At 35.1% G+C, this 18,383-nt stretch overlaps 1 protein-coding gene and 1 long non-coding RNA gene across 2 annotated transcripts in view; one reads left to right on the forward strand and one right to left on the reverse strand.

Moving 5' to 3' along the window:
• The window catches only part of LOC123616384 (uncharacterized), an 866,081-nt gene that overhangs the window by 833,638 nt on the left and 14,060 nt on the right, over positions 1–18,383 (reverse strand). The gene's annotated exons all lie outside the window — the stretch shown is intronic.
• FRG1 (FSHD region gene 1) lies at positions 879–17,532 on the forward strand. The gene is made up of 9 exons (XM_010953269.3): positions 879–1,161; positions 3,127–3,197; positions 8,309–8,434; positions 9,233–9,290; positions 9,618–9,732; positions 12,042–12,146; positions 15,689–15,780; positions 16,303–16,413; positions 17,440–17,532. The coding sequence occupies exons 1-9, from the start codon at positions 1,100–1,102 to the stop codon at positions 17,474–17,476; spliced, it is 777 nt and encodes a 258-aa protein (XP_010951571.1). The 5' UTR covers positions 879–1,099; the 3' UTR covers positions 17,477–17,532.

Raw genomic sequence — 18,383 nt, forward strand, 5'->3', positions numbered from 1 at the left:
GCTGACACGTCATTGTCTTTTATTATTATTCCCTATTTGATGCTGTAATAGGGAAGAAAAAATCTGGCTCTATATTAGTTCTGTTTCTTTCACTTTAACCTTTCTTTGTATTCTATTGCTTGTTAATCACTAAAGGGGTGTTGCCTATAAACTTAAATTATACCTAAGGCCCATCTCTAGGGATCCTGCCTCCCAGGTAAAGAGTGTTAAGCTAAATTACCTTTGTTTAGCTCACAGAAAACACCCTGACCAGGCCCACCTGTGAATGGCTGCAGGCAGTAAGAAATCAACACCACCCCTTCCGAGTCTGGCTAGAACCAGTACTTTACCCCTCAATTCAAACTCGGGAGATGGTCCTCTAGGACATTAGTTGGCTATTTTCTCCGTCTGCTGGCTTTACAAATAAATTCATTATTCCTCATCCCAACACCTCCTCTCTTGATTTATTGGCTTCTCCCAGGTCAAGCAGAATGAGCTTGGACTTACTATGACATTTCTTCTCCATTACTAGAGTCTCCCTAGTTAAAATAATACAATAAACGTTTATGGACTTGAGCTGGCTTGTGGAGTCGTCCAAGGTCAGGTAACGCCGTCGCCTCGCCCCCGCTGCGGGGTACCGTCAGGACCAGTCCGCTGCGAAGAACCTGGAGGGCTGACTAAGTCACTCCACCCTCTAACCATATTATCGTCTCCTCCCCAGACCCGGCAGGTGGTTCTCTCCAGTGACTCACCAGGCCAAGCTCGGCTGTGAGATCCGCCTGCTCAGCAGAGGGCGCGTCTCCTCTGCTTTCCTCCTTCCGACGAGCCCCTTCAGTTCTCCTGACGCGGCAAAAGAACGCCGCTCTGGTTAGGCCCTCTGCGGCTGCCGTAGCCCCAGGCTGTAAACAGGAAGTCGGACTCTATTTGGGACGGGGGAGGTGGGGTGGTCTTTGCGTGAAAAAAAGCCAGGGATTCGGGAGAGTCAGGTCCGCTCCGCTGCTGCTTACTTCTGAAGGAGTCAGCCCTCAGTTTTTTGCGTCCCTCGCCCGGCCCTGCTCCGGTCGACGTATTTTGCCCTGAACCAGCTCCCAGCTCTTACTACAGGAGCGTCAGGGGAGCCATGGCCGAATACTCCTACGTGAAGTCCACCAAACTCGTGCTCAAGGGAACCAAGGCCAAGAGGTAAGACGGCGAGTTTGTGCGGCGGACTCTTCCCGTCTTTTTCGACAGCCCTCCGTCCTCCCTCCACGCGGCCAGCCCCGTGGAAGACGTGGGGCGCTCGGGTTCAGGTTCCCAGCCCGGCCTCTTGCCGGAATGGACAGAAGCTGCGACTCGGTTCCCGGGGTCCGTGCAAGGACAGGCCGCAGAACTGGGCTGACCAGCAGCCCAGGAGGCACAAGTCCTCCTCTTGGTGGATATGTGTTAGTCTGAATGCGTAGGTTACAACAATAACTTCCTTTATTAGGGATAATTATTTTCAACATTGTCTCCCTCCCCTTTAAAATTTTTAATCAATTTTTTAAAGCAGATGTGGATTTTGAAAAGGATATAAGCTCGAGCCTGGACTCCACCAATTACTAATTTTATGATTTGTGGCAGGTTCGTTAATACCTTTCAGCTTCCATTTACTAATTTATTGGGAGGGATTAGTGATACTTTAAAAGGCTTATGAGGATTAAATAAGATAACATCTACAGTAAATAAGTAGAGCCAAATGCAAGGAAGTGGTGTTTTATGATTATTAGATCTTTCAGGAAAAGGAATCTGCCCACTAATATCTCCACGTCTTTTTTAACTGATAAATTTGCTCGGGTTTGATTATTAATACAAGTGTTGAGCAGTTCATCCTGGTCTCAGTGATAGAGGTTTTGGTACTTTTAGGTGAGTTAGAAAGCCTCAAGGAGCAAGTTGAAGCCACTACCCTTGAGAACTCTGCCTAGGGGTCTGGCATCTTGAAGAATTTATCCTGAATACATCTGAAACTGTTACTGTCTGAATTTATAGGATGGAGGGGAGAGTTAGCTTCTGAAAGCTTATCATGAAAATGCAAACAAGTGTGTATTATAATCATTGTAACTGTCAACATAATTAACACATACGTAGCACTTTCTATGTGCCAAGAACTGTTCTAACCACTTTGCATATTAACTTTTTAAAAAATTATTATTGAGGTTTTTTATTATTATTGAGGTATAACACATATACTATAAAATTCATCCCTTTAAGGTGGAATTCAGTCGTTTTTACTATATTCACAAAGTTCACCACTGTTGAATTGCTGAACATTTTCATCATCTCAGAAGGAAACCCCGTAATCATTAGCAGTCACTTCCCATTTTGCCCTTCCTCTAGTCCCTGACAACCACTAATCCGCTGTTTGTTTCAGTTTGCCTATTCTAAATATTTCATATAAACAGAATATATAATATACGACGTTCTTAGGATAACATTCTCAGGGTTCATCGATGTTGTAGCATGTATTAGTCACTACTCATTCCTTTTATGGGTGAATAATATTCTGTTGTATAGATATAACATACGGTTTATCTGTTCATCAGTTGATAAGCATTTGGGTTGTTTGCACTTTTTGGCAGCAGAATAATTCTGCTATCACTATTCTTATACAAGCTTCTGTGAAGACATATGTTTTCATTTCTTTGGGTATATACCTAAGAGGAGAGTTGTAAGGTCATATAGTAACTCTGTTTAACTTTTTGAGGAACCCAAAACTATTTTCCAAAGCAGCTACACCATTTTACATTCTCAGCAGCAGCATATCAAGTTACACATTAACTCTTAATCTTCACAATAACCTTAAGAGTTGGATTTAATTATTATCCTCATTGTATAGGTGGGGAAACTAACTAAAAGGGGGTGAAGTAAATTTTCCAAAAATCACAGAGCTAAGAAATGACAGAATCAGGATTTTAAAAGGCAGTCTGGCTCCAGGGTCTGTTCTCTTAACTGTAACACAGTATGTACAGGATCAGAAGTGACTTCTCAATATTAGAAGTTAGAGTGTATACAACTTTAAATCAATTTGTATATCAATGTTCAGCTTCAAAGATTCTTCTAAGATTCCATCTTATGATATTTAACATGCAAATCAACATATCTAAACTCATCTATGAAAATTATCTCCTGTAGTAAGAAGAAAAAGAGCAAAGAGAAGAAGAGAAAAAGAGACGAAGATGAAGAAACTCAACTTGATATTGTTGGTGAGTCAGTTCCCTGTGCTTTATTCTGAGAACATTAGTTGAGATCCCTTTAAAAATATTTTCTTAGTTAGGGATAATCAGTGAAAAGAAAGTGGAAGGAATTTATGACTAACCCCTATTTGTCTTAAAGAGCTCAACTATTACTTACAGTTGTAGATTGCTTTTATGCTCTAGCACAATGGATGTCACTGATGTCTTTTTCATTATTAGAACAAAGCATAGGAGAGAGGACACACAGCTCTCTGATTTAATAGGTACCATCATTAGACTTTGTAATAATCCAGCGATTCTGATACATCATTTTAAAGGGCTGATATAGATAAATATTATATAACCAAATATAGGTTACAAATTTTTTTTTTCATATTGCAATCCAGTTGTTCCAACATTGCTGTAGAATAGACTTTCCTTTCTAAAATTAAAGTGCTTTGGTATCTTTGTCAAAAATCAATTGACTTTATATGTATTGGTCTGTTTCTGGACTCTGTCCTATCGATTTGTCTATTGTTCTTTTGATATATTCATCTTGTTTACTGTCATTTCATAAAGTCTTGAAATCAAGTGGTGTGAGTCTTGCTTTGACTCTTCTAGATCCTTGCTTTTCCATACAAATTTCACAATCAATATATTACCTTCCACAGTAAATCATCTTGGATTGTCCGGGTGAACTGTATTGAATGTAGGTCATTTGGGGAGAATCAACCTCTTAATAACATTGACTCTCAATAATTTGCAGTTTTCATTATATACATCTTTTTAAAATTACAAATTATTTTATAATTTTACATTACTTGTAAAGAGAATTTTTAAATCTTATTTTCCAATTGTTTGCTGTTAAAACATAGATGTATAATTGATTTTTGTATATGGACTCTGTAGTCTGAGATACAAGTAAATTCATTAGTTTTACTATTTTTGTTTGTTTATATAGAAAACTAAGAAATCTGCAGTCATATTTACTGCAAATACAGTTATACTTCTTCCTTTCCAATCTTTGTTTCTTTATTTCTTTTTATTACCTTATTGCACTACCAGGACTTCTACCATGTTAATCAAAGTGTTAAGAGTGGACTTAATGGCCTTGTTCCCAGTCTTAAGCAGAAAGCTTTCAATAGTCCACCATATAGTATGATGTTAGTTGTAGGATTTTCATAGATACCCTTTATCAAAATGTAGAAGTTTCTTTTTAAACATTTTTTTTAGGAATTTTTAATCATAAAGGTGTCTAATTCTAACTTTTTTTTTCTGCATCTGTAGAGATGATTATATGGCTTTCTTCTTTTAGTACACCAATGAATTACATTTGATTCATTTTCAACTTTTAAACCAACCTCACATTCCTAAGATAAACCCTACCTGGTTGCAATGTGTTATTCTTTGTATATTGCTGGATTTGACTCCTAATAGTTTTAAGAATTTCTGCATCTGTGTTGATGAGGACATTGAACTTCTATATCCTTTTCTTGTAATGTCTTTATTTGGTTTTGGTATCAGGGTAATACTGGCCTCGTAAAATGAGCTGGGAAGTACTCTCTCCTCCCTTACTTTTGGAAATAGCTATTTAAGATTGGTATTTCTTCTTCAACATATTTCACCAGTGAAATAATCTGAGCCTAGAAGGTTTTTGTGTTGGTTTGTTGTTCTTTGTGGGAATATTTTTAATTACAAATTAAATTTCTTTAAGATACATTTTCATATTTTCTTTTGTGTCAGTTTTGGTAATTCATGTCTCTTTAGAAAATTTTCATTTCATCTAAGCTGTTGAATTTATTAGCATAATGTGCAGAATATCCTCTTATTCTCCTCATGATGTCTGTAGAATCTATATTGCAATCTTGTCATTCATGCCTCATATTGATAACTTGTGTTTTGGGTTTTTTTTCCTGCACCAATCAGTCTAGCTAAAGGTTTACCAATTTGTTAATCTTTTTAAGACCCATCTTTTGATATCATTTATGTTCTCTATTGGTTTTTCATTTTCTATTTCATTTCTTTCCTGTTTTTATCATTTCCTTCCTTTAACTTACTTTCAACTTACTTTGCTCTTATTTTATAGCTCCTTAAGGTGGACGTTTAGATATCCTTCACACCACTTTATCTATATTCCAGATTTTGATGTCTTATTTTCATTTTCATTCAGTTCAGAGTAGTTTGTTTCCCTTGCGATTTCTTCCTTGGTCCATTGGTTTTATCTTTTTTGGGGGGTTTTTTGACCCATGGGTTATTCAAAAGGGTGCTATTTAATTTCCTTTGCTTGGAGATACTGTGGATATCTTACTGTTACTAATTCCTGTGGTCAGAGAACATACGTTACTTTCTTGGTGAACTTCCATCTACACTTGAAAAGAACGTGTATTCTGCAGGCATTGATTTGCTGCTCTCTAAATGTCAGTTAAGTCATTTGGTGGACAGAGTAGACTTTCAAATCTTCTGTGTCTTTACTGACTTTACTAATTCTACCATTTATTAGAGGATTGTGTTAAAGTATATCTAACTATAATTCTGGATTTGTTTACATCTTATCATTTTCTGTTTAAAGTATATTGAAGCTCTGTTATGAGGTACATCCACATTTAGGACTTCAATGTCTTCCTTTCAGTTTAATGAAATGTCCATTTTTATTTCTGACAGTAGGCATTATCTTGAAGTCTAGTTAAATCATTTGAAGAGCCTTTTGCTCCTATCAGACTTGTTTTTTGTTTGTTTTTTATCTTTAATGATTAGAGCTATTTGGTTTTGCCCTTAGATGTAGATTGTGGCCCTTATTCTAGGCAGGGTTCCTCAAGGGGCCTCAACGAAATGCCCAGGGTACTCTGCGCTCTCTCCATGCCAGTGTCTCCCAGCATCTCATGATCTCTGGCATCTTCAGTCTGCTCTCAGCAGCCACAGCTCCACTGCTTGGCCTTGTGAAGTCTTTCCAGCACACATACTGCCCAGCCCACAGGCAAGGCCCTGCAGAGAGTCCCCACGTATACTTCTGGGGCCCCAGCCCCTGTGCAGTTCCCTCCTCTCTAGAACCTTACTCAGCAGATTCTGATCACATCAGGACGCCAGATCTCAGCTCAGTGAGACTGCCTTGCTCTTTTTGGGCTTCACTTCCCTGCACTGTGGTTGAGAAGCTGCCATTCGGCAGAAGGCTAACATGAATGTGATGTTCACCTCGTGTGTTTCCCTTTTGTCAACAGTCATAATCCTGTTAACTTGTGTTCCAGTACCAGAGAGTGGTTTTCTCACATACTCTGTCCAGTTTCCTAGTTGTTCACAGTGGGAGGGCAAGTCCAATACTGATCACTCTGTCTTGGCTAGAAAAGGAAGTCACTCTGTCCTCTTCTCCTTGTCCTCCCACCTTCTCATACATTCACAGTTTCCCAAGGTTCCTACACAAGTAACAATATACCTGTTTTGGGGGAGGGGGAAAATCTTTTTTAATTTTGTGAAGCTGTTCTGTTGATTCCATGCAAGGATCTGAAAGTAAGCTAAAATTTTTACTAATTTGTATTAGTTATGAAACAGAAGGAAGAAGAGAGAAAGAACTCTTTTAAAATATAATAATATATTATTATCAGACCCAACAAAAATTGGATGCAGTTTAAGTTCATACTTAACAGTGAAAAGCTGAAAGCTTTTCCGCTAAGACGGGGAACAAGACAAGGATGCCTACACTTGCGACTTTTATTCAACATAGTGTTAGAAGTCCTAGGCAGAGCAATGAGGCAAGGAAAAGAAATAAAAGACATCCAAATGAGAAAAGAAGTAAAAATGTCACTATCTACAGGTGACATGATATTATATATAGAAAACCCTAAAGAGTCCACCAAAAAACTGTTAGAACTGATCTACGAGTTCAATAAAGTTGCAGAATACAAAATGAATATACAGAAATCTGTTGCATTGCTATCCATTAATACTGAACCATCAGAAAGTGAAATTAAGAAAATAGTCCCATTTACAACTGCATCAATAAGAATAAAATACCTAGGAATAAATTTAACCAAGGAGGTGAAAGACCTGTACACTGAAAACTGTAAGACATTAATGACAGGAATTGAAGAAGACACACAGAAAAGATACTCCATACTAATGAATTGGAAGAATTAATATTGTTAAAATGTCTGTACTACCCAAAAGCAATCTACACATTCAGTGCAATGCCTATCAAAATTCCAATGGCATTTTTCACAGAAGTAGAACAAACAATTGTAAAATTTGTATGGAACCACAAAATATCCCAAATAAAGAATACACAGAAAGAAGAATAAGGCTGGAGGCATCACACTTCCTGATTTAAATTATATTATAAAGCAATAGTAATCAAAACAGTGGTGGTATTGGCATAAACACAGAGATACTTAGATCAATGGAACACAATAGAGAGCCCAGAAATAAACCCATGCATATATAGTCAATTAATTTACAATAGAGGAGCTAGGAATATACAGTAAAGAAGGGACATCCTCTTCAATAAATGATGTTGGGAAAACTGGACAGCCACACGCAAAAGAATGAAAGTGGACCGCTATCTTGTACCATACACAAAAATCAACTCAAAATGAATTAGACTTAAATGTAAGGTCTGAAACCAGAAAATTCCTAGAAGGAAAATATAGGCAATATGCTCCTTGACATCAGTCTTGGCAATTGTAATTATAATCTGGAAGGATACATAAGAAACAGGTTATAGTCATTGCCTCTGGAAAGCAGTCATGGATGGCTGGAGGCTGAAATGAGAGACTGTTCTCTGTAAATCATTCTGTGCCTTCCTGTGTTCTGCTGTTTTATATTTTAAAAGAACCTAATCTTGACTATGGTGGTAGTCACCTACATCTACACACACACATACAAACATACAAATGAGTGCATGTAAAACTGATGAAAGCTGAGTAAGTTTCATGAATTGTATCAATGTCAGTTTCCTGGTCTTGATACTGTACTACAGTCATGCAAGATGTTACCATTGGGAGAAAGTGAGTAAAGGGTATATGAGATCTCCCTGTATTATTTTTTACAAATGCAAACTAAACACATTTTAAGTAAGTTATAACAACAGCAACAACTAAGGACCTTCTATCAAATCCAAAATATAAATTTAAATTACTGATTTTATTTTTTAGGAATCTGGTGGACAGTAACAAACTTTGGTGAAATTTCAGGAACCATAGCTATTGAAATGGATAAAGGAACCTACATACATGCACTTGACAATGGACTTTTTACACTGGGAGCGCCACATAAAGAAGGTTTGTGTCTGGTAGAAGCAATGGAATGGAAAAGGCCACTTAAAGTATATATCTTATGATATTCATTCACTTACGCCACATTCTGACTAATCTCAGATATATTCCAAAGGAAAGAATCCATTTATTTGACTCTTCCACTTTTTTCCTTCCTCACCATTTACCAATGATTGCCAACTCCCTCTTTCCAGTGTAAGCATTTGAAAACATTCTGTCTAGTTCCAGAAGAGTTATCTATGGGAATCAAAAACAATATATGTAATTGAAATAATAAGTGGAAAGAAAAAGGAAACCTGTTTGAGCAAAGATTTGAATTCCTTTGTTCTTTAGACTTTTTGCCAAAACTAACCTGGAGCATAGTTAGTAATTTGAGGTTCTCTCATTACTTTTAGCCCAATAGAAGAAGCACTAATGAGATAAAAGTAATTGAAAGATTCAAAAGCAGAAGGTTTTGGTCTGAATGGCCATCCCTTGAATAAATTAAAGCATTTAGTTTTTTAAATATTAAGTGCTTATTTGTCTATGTGCTGACTGCATTTTAAAACACAGATAATGTGTTGGAAGTGACCAAATAAGTAAGAATCATGCTGACCTATCTTATTACGTATGTAAAACTAGCACTTCAGTTATATAGGAGATAAAGTAGCTCTTGATACTATGAATACTGTATTACAAATATATCATAATCTTATATTCAATTTTAAAAGAGAAAAAGCTACTTTTTTAAAGCTAAAGAATATCTTTATATGTATATGTATAAGAAACGTCAAATTTATTTTAAAATGATTTTTTCTCCTGTAGTTGATGAGGGTCCTAGTCCTCCAGAGCAGTTTACAGCTGTCAAATTGTCTGATTCCAGGTAAGCTTGAATTGAACTATAATTAACACATTATAATGCATTACTTAAAATATTATATATCCATTAAAAGTAGTGTATTTGAAGAATAATGAATTTGGAAAATGTTTCCTATATAATATAAGGTATCATATAACACTGTATTTAAAGGAAATAGAATATTAAATTGTATGTATGGAACTAGTGTCCAATGTGGTAGCCACTAGCCACACATGGCTTTTGAACACATGAACTATGGTTAATCTGAATTTTTATACACACACATTTTTTTATGTTGCATATTTAATTTTCTTTCAGTTTTTAACATTTATCTGTTTTATTAATCTGAAGAATTGCTCTGAAATCTGGCTATGGAAAATATCTTGGTATAAATTCAGATGGACTTGTTGTTGGGCGTTCAGATGCAATTGGACCAAGAGAACAATGGGAACCAGTCTTTCAAGATGTAAGTACTATTTTGTCTATAAAAGTTTGTCAATATAAAAGAAAGTCTCTAACAGTCAATGAGAGCATATATTCTAAAAAAAAAAAATGTAGAATGCAATAATATAAATCATTAAATTGGGAAAACTCCACATGAATTCATAACCTTAAAAAGATCTCAAAAAATAGTATAGCACAGCAAAAAGAAAAAAAAATCAACAAAGTGAAAAAATAAGCTACAGACTGGGAAAAAGTATCTGCAAACCATATATCTGATACGGAGTTAATATCCAAAATGTAGGAAGAACTCATACAACTCAGTAGCCAGAAAAGCCAAATAATCCAGTTTAAAAATGGGCAAACAATGTGTGTGATTTAGATTCCACCTATAAGTGAGATCAGTTTTTCTCTGTCTGACTTAATTTCACTTAGCATAATGTCCTCAAGGTCCATCCACGTTGCCACAAATGGCAGGATGTCCTCATTTTTTAATGGCTGAATAATATTCCCGTGTGTGTGTGTGTATGTATGTATGTATATACAACTTCTTTATCTTTTCATCTGTTGATCCACACTAAGGTTGCTTCTATATTTTGGCTACTGTAAATAATACTGCCATGAACAGATATCTTTCTGAGTTAGTGTTTTTGTTTACTTTGGATATAATCCCAGAAATGGAATAGCTGAATCACGTGCTAGTTCTATTTTTAATTTTTAGGATCCTCCATACTACTTTTCATAGTGGCCGTACAAGTTTGCAATGCCACTGAGAGTGCACAAGGATTCCCTTTTCTCCACATCCCTGCCAGGATTTGTTATCTCTTGTCCTTTTGATGATGGCATGAGGTGGTATCTCACTATGGTTCTGATTTTAATTACCTTAATGGCTAGTGATGTTGAACACTTTTCATGTACTCATTGGCCATTTGTATGTCTTTTGGAAAAATGTCTGTTCAGGCCTTTTTGCCCAATCCAATGAGAAAAACATTTCATACTACAGCCTGGTACACACATATGTATAACAGAAGTAAGAGTTGTGCTTAACAATACTTACTTATCTATGTGTTGTACACTCTGATATTTTATATTCTTTCACTTCTTTTTCTGTGTCTTTCCCCTTCCCCCCAGTACTGGTCAGGACCCACTAGACTGATTTCATAAACCACTGCAACCAGGAGGGGTTACAGCCCCTTCTAGATGATTCTACAAATATAATGAGATACTTATAATAAAAATTATATCAACAGAAGAGGCCAACATATCATAAGGCCAGGATAATGAGTCAGATACTTCCACTCACACAGAACTTTAGGGATTTTCATTTCACTTATTTTTGGGAAAGACAGTAAGTTTAAAAATGTTATATTTAAATGAAAAAGAGACTTAAAAGTCCCTGATATAATAAGTAAAAACTTTATTACCAAAAGGGTCCCAGCCAAAAGATCAGCAGCATAGATTTAAATCACCTTGGACTATACAGCCACATACAGGTTCACCAGAAGTCATCCAGATGACAGAAAACCCAGCCCTTGCCACCTTGAATAAGAAATTAAATCAATTCTATGTTATTAGCACTTTTGTAACTGCATATGATAGAAGATTGTTAATACATTTTGTAACGATTATATTTATAAAAATAGTGTCTGATGTTTAAGTTATTCAGAGTTTTCCAAAAGAATCAACCATATACAAGTTATAATTAAATCTTACGTTTGTTAAGGAAATTTAATTAATCAAATTTATAATCTAGGTTTAGATACACAGGAAAATCAGTTTTCACAGTTTTATTTATTAGAGTCAATATTATAACACATTGAGCATTAAACAACTAAGTTTGACTGTTTCTTCCCACAAGTCCCTCAGATATTGATTCTTAAAGTCTGAGCAGTAATTTAAAAGGCATCAAAGGCTAGCTTTTATATTATGTATTTTTATATTTTCCAATTACAGAGAAATTTTACTTAAAACACTACTATTTGAGTAAAATATTATATATTACAATTGTTTTGTCTTTATAGCTTTTTTTTTTTAACTGAACTAAATCCGTTACATCCTCAATAGATCTTTGAGGCCAAATGAAATAATTCTATTCCATCTAGTTAGAATTTAGTCCTATAACTAGAATATACTAAAAATATTTAATGTGGTTATCTTTGAGTAGTAAGATTATATGTGATTTTAGTTTTCTTTCCTATATTTTTTTTCCCAGGTTGTCTTCAAATTCTTTTTCCTGACTACTTCTATAATCAGGGGGAAAAATAATTTAGTCTCAAGAATTTTTTGCAGGTATTCTTATAACTCATTTTTTTGTTATTATTTTGTTTTATTTAGGGGAAAATGGCTTTACTGGCCTCAAATAGCTGCTTTATTAGATGCAATGAAGCAGGTGATATAGAAGCAAAAAGTAAAACAGCAGGAGAAGAAGAAATGATAAAGGTAATCATGGCATTTTTCTATGGAATAATACATGTCAATATGATGTGACTACATCTCTTAAATGTTGCATCACTTATTATCACTTTAAAGGTTTAAATTCATAGCTTTTTATACTGTCTCCAAATAAACTTTAATTATAAATCCCATCACTGACTGTTTGCACCATGTGGTAGAGAAATACATCTAAGAGCTACCTTGTTATTCTCTCCATGTATTAGTATCTTTTTCTGAGTAGTTAGTTCCACATGCTTCTTAGGCCTATGTCTTCTTTTCTTTCTTGCCTGCCTTTTAAATTTTAATTTTTTAAATAGATGATGTGTTCACATGGTTCAAAATTGTTTAAATACAAGCATGTAAAGCATGTCTCCCATCTTTCTGTAGCCTTCTTGAGTTTCTATATAAAAAATGAGTGTTTGTAATTTTCTACTCTCCTGAAGTTAGCCTGCTGTACATACTCTTTTAGACCGTGATATTTTTTCCTTTACATTGTATCTTAGAGATTTTTTGTTATCATTATTTAGAAAGTTTTCTCTCTTTTTAATAGCTATATAAGACTCCATTTTAGGTGTGCTCCATAATTTAATCAGTTCCTTATAAATCGAAATTTAGATGATTTCAGTCTCTTATTCTTATAAGCAGTGCCGCAGGACTTAACTTTGAATACACATTATTTTGTAGGTGTGCAAGTATATGTGAGGATAAACTTCCAGAGGCAGGATTACAGGGTCAAGGGTACATGCATTTGTAATTTTGTTAGATACTGCCAAATTGTCCTCCCTAGGAGTTATACTAATTTAAACTCCCACTGGCATGTATGAGAAGGTTATGAGTTTAATACTTGAGCATCCATGTTGCTAGTCACTATATAAAATATATAAACATAGCAGAACTTTCAGAGCCTTAGTCCTCAAATTCTGGATCTCTTAATGAATAAGTAAGTCTTCCTTACATGAACAGAAACACAAAGCACCTAAAACGTGTGTGTGTGTGTGTTTTAATTTTTTTTAACATTTTTTATTGAGTTATAGTCATTTTACAATGTTGTGTCAAATTCCAGTGTAGAGCACAATTTTTCAGTTATACATGAACATACATATATTCATTGTCACATTTTTTTTTTGCTGTGAGCTACCACAAGATCTTGTATATATTTCCCTGTTGCTATACAGTATAATCTTGTTTATCTATTCTGCATATGTCTGTCAGTATCTACAATAAGCTAGAAATTTCTTTCTCCCAGACTAACTTCCCTAATCCTTTTCTTTATTTCATTTTAAGAGTTGTACAGGCATCTCCATATCAAGGTGAAAGTCTAACTAAATAAAACTGTAAAGTAGATAATCAGGTAGTTATATTAACTGGACTTTGATGAAGGCCTTTAAGGCTTAATTTTTTAGGCTTACTAAAATCACCTGATCTTTAATGAAAAACATAACAGCAAGATGAGTCTAAAGAATAACTACCCTTGTTGATGCATTGTTTTCCTTTTTCTTGGCATTCCATCCCAGCACTGAGCATTCTGAACTTCGCCTAATTTGTCTCTGTTGGCAAATCATGGATTACAGCTAGTCTGATCCAAATTCACTGTGTGTAAATACATCAGTGAGGGCCAGAGTGGAAGGCTCAAAGAAATGGGGTGGGGGGGCTTAATCTTTACAAATAAAGCATAAAAATTCACATTACATTTTCTCTACTATCAGCATAATTTAAAAACATCAAGTATCTGAATATGCTTTATGTTAAATTCCGTGTCATATATTTGATTTTATTTTTAAAATGTTCTCGATTTTCAAAATACTCATTTTTACTCTTCCAGTATTCTTTTTACCTTGAAAAATATTGCTGATCTTTCTAAACAAGAATGCTAATACCAGTAACTTTATTCATCATTTGTAGTTGATTAATGGAGAAAGAAATGCCATTCTAGACAGCTTAGGAATTAGAAATTTCTGTATATTTTCATAGTTTTCTCAAAAATCATTTTCACTGCCAAAGTCTCAAATAATTTAAATATGAAACCTAGATATTCTTCCGTTGTAATTTGAAAAGTGTCAGTCATAATATTGTTCAATTACACGAACAAAACTAAAGCAAGAGGCTGCAGGTACTCTGCTGAATGTGGCATATGCATTGTTGTCTTTAATCTTCATAACATTCCAGTGAGGTGGTTATTATTAACTTTACAGAACAGGAAACAGTCTTTTACCCTCCTTACATCCTCACTGTTTGGATCAGTCACTTCATGAAAAAGTCACATAGCTCGATAAGGCAGAGACAGAGGGTGTACCCAGGCCCAACTGACTATAGAAATTACATTCCACACCATACCACTTCTCAGGAAGCAGGTCATGAGAAAAGTGCCGATGGATTTCTGACTCATCTATTTTTAATTTTATTTATTTACTTTCATTTAATTTTATTGTATCATGTTTAAATTATTTTTTATCTGGATTACATTATAAAAGCATGATTATTGAAGACAAACAGTGCAGATATGTGCTGTACTTTGCACATCTATAGAAAAAAAACACTATGCTAATTTATCATTAATTACAACCATTTTTATATAAAGTACCTGTCAGATTTCCCTGGGTCTGTTTGGTTAGTCAGGTACCTGGGAGCTCTGATAATCCAGAAGTCTTTCTACCTTGCCTTTTACACTGCAGACTCTGCTAGTCTGTGTCAACATCCACTTTTATGGCATGGCTTTATCTACCAGAATACGTTCCCTCCTGCCAAAAGCAGTATTGTGTCATAGGCCTAGTCAGGAATTTCCCCAGGTCTTTTAGGACCCCTCTAACCACACATGTTACTCTCACACACATTATTGGTCATCACTTTCTAAGCAATCTAAGCAATCTTTCTTATGCTCTGAGCCACAGAGATCACTTTGGAGATGTGGGTCCTTTGGGTTGCAAACTGCCAGTTCCACAGCCCTGAATTCTACTCCTATCCCCTTCTTGCCACACTCAGTTGGTCCGAGTTGCTATGTCTGTGTCGGTTAATTTATGGCATATGATAGTAAATATCTGTCAAAACTTTTGAGGATATAAGGAGGATTTAAAAGGGGTGGGTTCTAATTAGGTAAAAACATTGTATTATGTTACAAGTTTTAATGTATTTAGTAATATCCTATGCAAAGTAAAACAGCTATTATCTTAAACGTTCAGTGTTATAAAATGAGCACTAAATAGCAGGATAATTTGATCCTATTGTATTTCTTTTGAGGCCAAATAACTAGTTAAATTTTGCCTAATTTACTTAGTGGGATCTGACCTGTAAAATGCTTTACAGATTTTTTTTCTTTAGTGTTTCTGATATAAGGGCTCTTAGAGAAATATATAATAACAACTATTTATATAAATTGCAGTTATAAATAAAGAAACTTATCTAGAACCTGTCTTTTTCTGAATCTAATTGTTCAGTTAATTGTTTCCTTCTTTCACGTAAGGAATCACCTAGAATGCTATTGTGTAGTAAGTAAAGTGGAGAAGGGGGACAATAAATGTATAACCTGTTGGGGTCTCATCTCCAAAATCCAGATTAGATCCTGTGCTGAAAGAGAGACTAAGAAAAAAGATGATATTCCAGAAGAAGACAAAGGAAATGTTAAGCAGTGTGAAATCAATTATGTGTACGTATTTTTTTTCTTTTTGAAACTATAGATTTGGCAGTGAAGTGCTTCTCAATGCACCTAAAATAAAATACCTGAAGGACAAAAAGAGGCAGCATAATGTAGATTCTAGGACAGAGCACTAAGCAGAAGAAGCCTTCTCTTAAGGCTTCAGTTTTCCTAGTTATCCTGTTAGCTTTCAAAGCTCAAGTCACCTGGGTTGGTCTGTTCTCCCTACTCGATGGAGTGGCTCTAATTACCAGTACATGATGCTAACCAAATGCTGTCCCACAGCTGGGATACAAGAGACTCCAGCCAACATTCCTGAATGTTGAGTCTGCAGGGCTTCCCAAACAACTGCCCTATTGATGGTGGGGTATGAAGGTCATTTTTGTAGTTGGAAAGCTGTATGTTATTTAAGAAATACAGTTAGTTTTTTTTTAAATAAATGAAAAACCTTTAAAATACCTGTAAGCCCATCAGTGAGTATGGTATAGCCACAGTTTGAGATGCTTTTCAGGAAAGATATTTTCTTCCTAACAGAAAGAAATTCCAGAGCTTCCAAGACCACAAACTTAAAATAAGTAAAGAAGACAGTAAAATTCTTAAAAAGGCCCGGAAAGATGGATTTTTGCATGAAACACTTCTGGACAGGTAGGTATATTTTTATTCGTACTGTTTTCAGTAGCCAGTAGAAGTGGTGTATATAAACCCATGTTCTTTTCTTAATTATTGTAATTTTAAATTTTTCAATGTTGTAATATTACCTAAAAAGGACATTATAAGTCGAGGAAAAGATCACAAAGAAAGAGTATCTGAAAATAGCCAGAGTCCAAGTTTTTATTTTTGTTGTGAGAAATTCAGATTCGACTGAAATAAAATTGAAGCACTTAATTAAGCTGAATTCAGAAGTGTGCAGGATATTTGTCTTAGTACATTATTACTATTTACTTATTACTGTTCCTGTTTAGGTAAGTAATGTCCTAGATTTACAACAAAAATATGGTCAGAGAGGTTTAGCTATGAGCTTACAAGTATAAATCAAGTAAGTGCCAGATCAAAAGAGAATTTGGTAATCTCCTGCCACTCATTCAAGTCGTATGTTGCAAAATTAGCCTTAAGATGCGTCTTTACACTACTTAATAAAAGACAATGCTTTATCTTATATTTGCTATCAACCAGCTGATCAAGTGGGTTACCTAAAGTCAGAAATAACGCAGTAATTTTTTCCAGCTGAGAAAAATTAGCATGTGCCTATTTTTAAGAAATCAAGAATGAAATATAAAAAATAGTCAGGATGTAGACTCAAAAGAAGAATACAGTCTATGTCATATAACTTTTATCACTTATGAAAATACAGCATTGCCACCTTATTAAATAAACGTTTAGGGCATGCTTAAATTCAGAGGCAATTAAAATTGCTTATGATGGATTAAAAAAGCTCTTAGGCAACATGTATTAAAGATTAGGAAAAGATTTTTGTAAGAATAAAATCCATTTAGTATGAAACATAAAATTCAAAATAAAATTTTAATTAAAATATTTTACTATAAGCAGTGTGGTAATATAATAACCAAAATTGAAAGCACAATTTCTAAGCATGAGTTTATGTTTAGTAGCAGTTGACTATATGACATATTTCATGTAGATTAACTTTTATTATTTGTTTTGTTTAAACAGGAGAGCCAAATTGAAAGCTGATAGATACTGCAAATGACCACAACTTTTGTTTCTGTCTTCTTTTTTTCTGAATAAAAAAAAAATCAGTGGAAATGTTTTTACAGAATTATTGTACTATTATGGAATTACTGCTGAACCAGTAGCTAGATTTAATCAAGTTTAATTGAGTTCATCGGTAAACACGTATAATCAAAATTTGAGGTGTTTTTCAAGAAAGATTTTTTTTAACAGAAAGAAATTCCAGAGCTTCCAAGACAACAAACCTAACATACTTCACAGATGTACTTTTTAGTTAATTGCAGTATTTCACATGGAAATGAAACACCACTTAAAGTGCCACAGAATTTTTTTCTGGATTTCCTGTCATAAAGCATGAGATGCTACTCTAAGAAACAGTGATGCCACACCCTGTCTAGTTCTCAGCGTTTATATTCCATCTGTCACCAACTCTAGAGTTACGTGGTCCTTCTACAGCAAGGTAGCTAAGCTACCAGCATTGACCTTAAAAAGGAGCTCCTGCTCTAGATCTGGCCCTAACTTGGCATTCCGTTTCCAATAGCTGGATGTTCTCCCATATTGTGTTCTCTTTCTTCTGATCCTTGGGTACTTACTACCCTGATCCCCCAAAGTAGATCCCCCAAAATCAACCAAAGGCTATTTTCTCTCCCAGGGGACATTCTGGAATGTCTGGAGACATTTTTGGTTGTGACAACTGGGAGGAGGGGGTGCTCTGGTCTCTAGAGCGTTAGAGACTAGGGATGCTGCTAAACATCCTACAATGCACAGGACAGCAGCCCCCAACAACAAAGAATTATCCAGCCAAAATGCCAACAATGCCAAGATTGTGAAACCTGCCCCAGGTCTTAGACTATTCCTTGCTTTCATCAGCTCCCCAACCCCTAAACATAAATAGTTCACATTTATATACATAAGAATTGCCTAGG

This window comes from Camelus bactrianus, chromosome 26 (genome assembly GCF_048773025.1).
Source record: "Camelus bactrianus isolate YW-2024 breed Bactrian camel chromosome 26, ASM4877302v1, whole genome shotgun sequence".
In the NCBI taxonomy this organism is placed as follows: domain Eukaryota; kingdom Metazoa; phylum Chordata; class Mammalia; order Artiodactyla; family Camelidae; genus Camelus; species Camelus bactrianus.

Bases quoted from the DNA above. Each gene is read 5' to 3' on its own strand.
- FRG1 (XM_010953269.3), top strand. From the start codon at position 1,100: ATGGCCGAATACTCCTACGTGAAGTCCACCAAACTCGTGCTCAAGGGA. The intron at 3,198-8,308 runs GTGAGTCAGTTC...TTTATTTTTTAG, and splicing joins AACTCAACTTGATATTGTTG to GAATCTGGTGGACAGTAACA. The intron at 12,147-15,688 runs GTAATCATGGCA...TCCAAAATCCAG, and splicing joins GAGAAGAAGAAATGATAAAG to ATTAGATCCTGTGCTGAAAG.